Source organism: Oryzias melastigma, linkage group LG14, assembly GCF_002922805.2.
Source record: "Oryzias melastigma strain HK-1 linkage group LG14, ASM292280v2, whole genome shotgun sequence".
Lineage (NCBI taxonomy): Eukaryota > Metazoa > Chordata > Actinopteri > Beloniformes > Adrianichthyidae > Oryzias > Oryzias melastigma.
Window position 1 is genome coordinate 4,757,765 of NC_050525.1, and position 8,025 is coordinate 4,765,789.

The window sequence follows — 8,025 nt, forward strand, 5'->3', positions numbered from 1 at the left end:
ATTGGAATCACACAGAAAATCAGGAAATCAGGGCTTTCATTTCCCCGCCGTTTACATTCACACGGTGTGACGAGAATAAGAAAAGTAACCCAGTTCTGACTGTCAGGGACTGCACTCATCACAGTTAGAATTTACCTTCAATTTTCAAGATGTAATATTCATTAAAATTTAAATAAAACTAACATACTAACCTTATTAAAGTTTAAGCTCTTAATATTCATGCTATTGGAGTTCCAGGTGAATAAGATATGTGAAGCAACAAGAAACTGTTTTTTTTTTTTTTTGTGTTTGCCTTTATTCTTTTCCAACATATTTAAATATTTCTCAACAAATGTTTTCTTAAATAGATGTGGAGTTATTTTTAAGTGTCTCAAAGCTATACCAAAATATTCATGTGGTATTTAAATTTTAAAACCATTGACTGTATAAGAGAACTGGACAGAGTGAGTGTGATGTCACCCATACCAAATGGTTTACGTCCCGTTCCAACCACTGACTGTAGAAACAATAGGCAAAGCGAGGTGTCATGTCACCCATGGATTACCTCTGGCTCTCGCATAATCAGGAGAGCAAAAATGTCAAATTAGCCTAAAAAAATAGAAAAATGTCTAATTTAGAAAAAAAATCTAGCATGTAGCTAAAATATTAGCTAAATTCCAAAATAGCCTTGAAATCCGTAGTAACTGACAAAACAGTTGTAAAGAGGGAGCTGAAGAGCTATGGACATCCACAAAACGTACAGAAGAATAATAAAGAAAACGTAATTCACAATTAAGCCAATAAATGGTTTATCCTCTTCTGTCATATTCAGACTGCAGACGGGTGGAATAAAATGTCACGTTCTATTTGGGTCTCAATCGGCCAGATTCTGATAGTGTTTGAGGGGGTGGGGCTAATGTGGAGGTGGGCAGGATCCGGCCCGCCGGCCGTACTTTGGGGGCTCTAGTGTCAAGAAAGTGAGTTTGAAAAAAGTTTTGTGTGAAAAGTGGTGCCGCACCAACTCTGCTGTTTGCATTTTTTCGCCGTTTAGGTACCGGGCTTCGGTTAATCATTCAGTGCAATTCACTTTTTATCTTTTTTTTTTTTTAATGATGAACCTTTTGGGAATTATAGTCCCAATAGTTTTTCTTCAAAAGATTTCTGTGTCATAAGACACAGTATTGTCTGCAAAGAGGTTTACACCATAAGGCCTCATCGATCAAAAACACGGATCTAAAAAACTAAAAAACTTGGAGGAAAACGCAATCATAGAAAGAGGAACCTGAACAGGCTGCAGTGATCTAAACATTGTTTTTCATCAACATCCGTTCGTCCACCAGGAGCTGAAGCTCCACAAAGATCACAGTTTGCTCTCAGGGTTACTGCTCAGACCAGACCGCCACTTACCTATAAATGGATCACGCTGATGAACACAAACCAGCATCATCATCATCTCACACCCGTCTCCTCTGAAACAACACAACTGTAGAAATACTGGGATGAATCCACTACGACTTCACACGTCAAAAAATGTTGTCATGGAGTCATAACTGTCTCAACTTGTGTCTCACCTATGATAGACACTGAATAACACGCCACTGATATGTGTCATGAGTCCTATTACATTGCTAGTTCGCTGTAAGTTACTTGTCGATTGCTTTTTGTACATGAGACGACTACTCTACATCGAATCAGAGAAAATGTCGGTGCTAAAGTGTCTAGAATAAAGATGCAGACGAATGGAGTTCGCTGGATATATGAGCGAGGTGCTTCTGGCACACCCAAAGATACAACAGGAATGTTCATTTATCTTCTTTAAAAGAGTGAAAGAAATAAATTATTGACGGCAACGTTGTGCCAAAAAACAGAATGTGTGACAGAGGGTGAAATCAAGTGCAAGGCCCCAGAGTGCCTTGGCAAGAGGTTGAAACTTTCTGTACCATTTTCTTTTTTTGTTTGTCCTAAATAACTTGTTCCTCACAATCAGCTGTACATTTTTTTTTCTTGAGCCTGAAGGTCATTTGGAAAGCAGTAAAAGCCAGTTTGAAGCTTTCCATGTGTCTTCTCAGCAAGCAGGGACCCTTATGCTACGTTCACACCGGCCCCCGAAATGTGTGCTCAAGCAACCACTTTCAGTGTGAGATTTATGATTCATGGAAGTTTGAAAATTGATCATGGAGGAGAAATCAATAATTGCGGTTTGTGTCTGGCTGGAATTCTATGATTCATAAATCGAATAGAGCAGTAAAAGAAAATCCCTGGAGGAAGATTGGCAAGATTTGTACTGGTTCGATATTTGGCCCCATCCTCCTGGTACATTTGTATCGAGCAGTGACAGTCCAGTGTGAACACTATATGCTAAAAACGTGTCAGATCATTCGTGTAAGGCTGGGTATAATAATTTCCATATTCTATTCAATTCACAACTTTTTTCTATACTTTCGACCCATTCAATTCAACTTAATTCAATTTTGAGATTACACATTTATACACATTTGTTTAGAAATACATGAATTATCTATATATATTTTTTTAATATATTTATATTAATCTGATCCAGTTCACATATTTTAAAATGTATTAGTAAAATAATGAAATTGTTAATATCATACAGTGTTACATAGTTTCTCAAAAGGAGAAGTTCTAAAAAATGTTTCGATCAGTTCCTGGAGGGCGTTTCAGTTTGGCCACTAGGTGGAGCTCCCGCTACAGCTTTACACTTTTTTTAAGAAGAATAAGCTGAAAAAAAAATGAGAATGAGATTGAGAGTCTAGACTTTAAAAAATATTGGTTTGTAAAATTAATCTCTGTGAGTTTATAAAGATTTAGTCCTTGAGAGTTAGCATTAGCCGTCCTATGGGAAATTCCATTAAACGTTAGCATCGAGCTAGCAGACTCTAGCTTTATGTGCTAGACTGATCTCAATTTTTATGAATCGATTATTGATCTATTTAACTTAGATCGATTTTATCACCCAGCCCTACATTCTTAAGCACGCATTTACGCCGAGTGTGAACGTAGCATTAAATTCAAACTAAAGATTAGTCCCTGGCTGTTCATTTCACCCTCACCTTTGATTAGCATTTCATCCACTTTCATTCATCCACAATCCCCCACATCATGTTTTAACTTATTTGCACGATTTAAAAGTTTTCCTACAGGTAAACCCCTCTACCTCAGTCAGATCTAAGAGCTTCATGTGTGCATGATTATACCCAAAACAACCCTGCTCTTAGTACGTTTTGAATACAGACATGAATTGTTTCCATTCAAGTCCCTAAGTTGGAGATTCACAGTGAGTTGAGTGAGCAGCGTGGGGTAAAATCCAGCCCTTCAGAAATAACCGTATGATGGGTCAAAGGCATCGCAAGCGTCCGTGTCCTCGTTTTTTTGTTTCTTCACAAAGCTTCCAAACTTCCTTCAGCCGGTCCGGCAGCTGCATGGGGGGTGAAATGGTCAAATCGATGCACATTCATTCAGATTGCTCCACTTATTTTGTCCAGTATTAGATTGAAAAAAGAAAAAAAAAAAAAACGTGAAAGTCAATACAAGCGGAGAGAGGAAGAGTTCATGCCTGTTCTCCTTTTATATCCCCAGAACACGAGTTTGTTAGAAGCTCACCAAGGCGTAGACCATACTACAGCATGAAAAGAAGTTCACACAACATCAAAACACTTTGGAAACTTCAGTAAAGAATTTGTGGCGAGAGAACTCAAACTCACCTGTAGAGATAATAGAAGAAAGAGATCAAATAGAAGCCCAGCTTGCACCAGGACTCCTTCTGGCAGTAGTTGAGAATGTCGGCGTTCATCACGCTGACGGGATCGTACATCACCTCTGAACCGTCCGCGGGCCGGTGGAAAAACCTAAAAAAGACTTCTTTCATTAACCACTCAAACGCAGCTACTGGGACATCTGCTGTGGGACCGTACCTCCACAGATGGTAGAAGAGCAGCGGGATATTGAGGCCAAGTGTGACCCACTCTCCGGCACACATGAACATGATGCAGAAGAGCCCGTGGATGGAGTACTCTGGAACCACCAGCTAATCAGAACAGATACAGAGACGCGGTTACGTGTCTGCTTTTTCCTGCATTTTCACAAAGACACCGAAAAACTATTTACGCTTTGTTGCGTGGTGTGACAGAATCACAGTCTATGAACTGAAATCACACTGAGAGGCAGACACCCTCACACAGAAGGTGTCAACGTTACTCATGACTAGCTGCTCAAAAAAGGGTTTTTATAAGTTTTAAACTTCCCTGGAACCAAATTATTGTCGTCTTTTTGTGTTTTAATTTTTTTCCGCTGCTGGCCAGTGATGATGAGCAGTTATAAAACCATCTCATGATGGAGCTGATCCCACTGATGAGATGATGTAAGAGCATTTTGTTTGTTTTTTACCCTATGGACAAAAATGTACTTTATATTGACTTTTGTTGACTAATAATGATAAAACTGATCTTTTTTTCCTATTCTACAATTACAAATCCAGCTTGTTGTTATTGATCATACATGCTGATGGATACCTGGATCAAGTGTGTTCACTCATGTATAAATCGAATCCATCCATTTCCAGAAATCATTAAATCCCTTTTGGGGTCATGGGGTTGCTGGAGCCTATCCTTGCTACTGTTGGGTAAAAGTGGGGTACGTCCTGGACAGGTCGCCAGTTTGGGCCACATACCACACTTATATTCATACCTATGGGACACTTTAGAATAACCAATTAACTTATGAAGCATGTTTTTGGATTGTAGGAGGAAGCTGGAGATCTCAGAAAACATACATGTACTAGAACATGGAGAACATGTGACTCTTTTATCTCTCCATTGTGGCTCCTTGGCCAAACATAAAATAAGACAGAGAGACTGCTGACCCAGCAGTAGAAATCAAGCCCAAATGTCTCTTTTACTGTTAAAGGTTGCCGACTTCTGGACTGGGAGAAAATCCAAACTCCACACAGAAAGATCCCTGCCAAATTCAAAGCAGGACCTTCTAGCTGTGAAGAGAAGGTCCTATCTCAAATCTCCATTGTTTTTTTTTTAAAATCAGCACCAACTAAGACGGGGATAGCTGAGAAACGAGCAGATTAATTAGATGTTAAAGATGCAACTCTGATGAAACTGATCCCAGTTTCACCATATCAGCCTAAACGCCGTTTACTTTTGAAAAATACAAGAACCAGATCGACTTCAACTTCTGGAACCATTCTAATGTGACCAGGACATTCAGGTTAATGTTTGCCTCAGTGGAAATACAACAAATAATAATGCAGCAAGTTTCTTTTATTGTGTTATGTCACCCACATCTTCATTGAAATTTACTGAAAATTTTAAGTTCGTTGAAGAAACAACTCAATGCAATATATAACAAAGGCTGCTGGTATAAATGAATCACAATGTGAACATGTAAACATCCTCTTCTAGTTTTGTGGTTCTTTGTTTCTTGGCTGAGGATTATGCCGTTTTTTCATAATAATTGAGAACAGAGACACACTTTACAAGAAACACTGAAATTAGAGTAGGGGAATGAAGAAAAACTGAGAATCACCCTAAATTTATTCCTTCTATCGTTAATATTTTCTTATTGCAAAGCTCAGAAAAAGGTCTTTAAAAATTTTAGAGTGATTATATCTGAATTCTTTCAAAATTTAGAAACTTTTTCACATTTGTTAAGCTTTTAAGGAAATAATAGATTAAAGCTGCAGACACGCCTGTTCAAGAACAAGTTAAATACACATTTAGCCTGTGGTGTTCACACTGGACAAGCAGGGAGGGGCTTCTTCCTCTTTTGGAATAGGTTTAGACAAAATGTCAAAGTGGTTGCCTCGTGCTTTTTTTTACATCTGTCTTTCAATAGATGAAAGTTTTGGTGTCATAAAATTGTTGGGGTACAAACTGGAGATATTAATCTCTATTTTGTGATCACTTTTTAAACAGTTGGCACTTCCCTGAATTAAAAGGGACGCCATCCCTGCATCACTACCAAATCTGAGTCCTTGATTGGTAAAATTTCGACTTAGTTTAACTTTCAATGAAAGTTTAAAGGCAGCATGTTTTGCATGTAGAGCCCATAAACTGCCGCAGGATGTGAGAGTTTTAAACGCAGAAGCCTGGAGCACACATTCACAATGACTTTTCATTGAGAGTAGTCACGTGAGTGCTTGTTGCCATGGCCGGTGTGAACGTAGCTTCACCAGTCTTCGTTTGAGATGATAATCTTCCTTACCCTTTGGGTCCAACGGGCCGTTTATGTGCAGAAAAAATTGACATAAAATGGCACATGCCACAAAAACATTATGTTTTTGATGGATGTTGAAAGCTTCATTCCTAACTAGGGCTGCCATGATTAGTTGATTAATTGACTATTAAAATAGTCGACAACTAATTTAATTGTCGATTAGTCGTTACTTTATATTGTATGTAGTCAGAGTGTAGTAAAGTTGAAAGTTATGACGACATTATGCTAGCTTTTGGGACTATTTTGACATTTATTAAGGTCTTTTAGGCTATTTTAGAGTTTAGCTAATATTTCAGTTGCATGCTAGCTATTTTGGCTAACCTAGGCTTTTTTCCCCTTTTTTTAGGCTAATTTGGCATGTTACTAACATTTTCGCCTTCGTCTTCAGAGTTCTCAGCTATCAACTTCAGCGTTTTTTTGATATTAGCTTTAGCACTTTTAGCTATCAATTTCAGTATCTTCAGCTATCAGCACTAGCATCTTCAGTGGGCATATTCAGCTTACAGCATTCACACTAGCATTATCACAGGTAATGCTATATATCTAGTTTTTAGTTAGCTTAAAGCTAACGACAGTTAAGATGCTTCCTTTACATCCAGTTTGTGCATGACGGGATTAGTCGACAAATCGGAAAAAATAATCGGTGATTAGTCAACTTTTAAAATAATCGCTACTCTTAACATTCACAAAACCAGAAGTTATTTATTTAGTTCAGCTGGTAATGTTAGAAATCATTTTAAAACATGCAACAGAAGCTATATGTGAAATGATTGGGGATTGATGTTGGTTGTGTTGGCAGAATGTACCTGGAATTCATGCAGGAATGAATATAAAGAGCTTCACCTACAAATTATGAGGTTAAAGCAAATAAGTAACTTATTACAAATGTACTCCATCTGCCTCTGTAACAGTTCAAGTAATATAAAGGCTGTAAAAGAACCAAAATGATAAATAAAACACTTGTGATTTATTCCTTATTTATATAAATGTGCACTATTTATGCATCAAACACTGTGCATTCAGTAGCTTCATAAAACCGTGCTCACTTATTCTATTTTACAACATAAAAAGGAAAAAAAGTGAAATAAAAAATTGTCCATGTCCTCAAGCAGCACATTATTCGTTGTTTTTCTAACAAAATTTCAAAAGGTCAAAACCACACAAAAACCCTGTTAGCCTTCAGAAAAAATAACTTTTTTATTTTTAGTAAAAACAATCCAAACTCAAAGACAATAGAATCATCTTCCTTGCATTTCTATCCTGTTGCATCTATAGAGCTGTAATAGCAGACTGTGCTGACAGGCTACATGTGAATCAGAGTGCGTCACGGGCCTCTCGATTGTCAGCGAGACAAGCGGTCATGCCTGTCTAAAGCCCCTCTGCTTTAGTCACTAAGCAGCAGAAGGGAGAAACACCTATTACTCACTCTGCGAAGCAGGTTGCAGATCCTTTCGATGTTGAGGATCCTCTCTCTCTGTGGATCAGATGCAAAGGGAGTCTGGTCAACAGTCTGCATATTTATAGCTGGAGGAAAGACACTGCAGGCTGTCAGGTTACCAAAAAATGCCGAAACATGCTTTTTTACATGAGAAATGTGCTGTTTTTCATATTCTACATCATGACAAAATGAGTTTTCTAGAAGGTCTAAAAATGAAAGCAAAGGGAATTTTTATAGAAATATTATTAATTAAATATCAACTAAAAAGAAATGCAAATGCGTTGTCTAAAAATCAGTTTTCTTATTTTGTGGAGGGGGAGTAAACAACAATCAAAGGCAAGCAATCAAAAGCACATAATTTATCG

General features: G+C 37.8%; 1 protein-coding gene and 1 long non-coding RNA gene across 3 annotated transcripts in view; both read right to left on the minus strand.

The window, feature by feature from the left end:
- The window catches only part of LOC112141540, a 5,442-nt gene extending 2,899 nt beyond the window's left edge, over positions 1-2,543 (minus strand). Inside the window, exon 1 of the long non-coding RNA XR_002918415.2 lies at positions 136-2,543. This is a non-coding gene — a long non-coding RNA (uncharacterized LOC112141540). The remainder of the gene's footprint in view (positions 1-135) is intronic.
- Positions 2,544-2,806: 263 nt separating this feature from the next.
- Positions 2,807-8,025, minus strand: part of cnih2 (cornichon family AMPA receptor auxiliary protein 2) — an 18,904-nt gene continuing 13,685 nt past the window's right edge. Inside the window, exons 3-7 of one of the 2 annotated variants that reach the window (XM_024266739.2) lie at positions 7,649-7,696; positions 3,912-4,024; positions 3,702-3,845; positions 3,554-3,616; positions 2,807-3,415 (exon numbers count right to left, since the gene is read on the minus strand). In XM_024266739.2, the coding sequence (XP_024122507.1) occupies positions 3,589-3,616; positions 3,702-3,845; positions 3,912-4,024; positions 7,649-7,696 (333 nt within the window). In that variant the 3' untranslated portion in view covers positions 2,807-3,415; positions 3,554-3,588. Of the gene's footprint in view, positions 3,617-3,701; positions 3,846-3,911; positions 4,025-7,648; positions 7,697-8,025 lie in introns of both variants that reach the window. The other variant, XM_024266738.2, reaches the window with a different exon arrangement.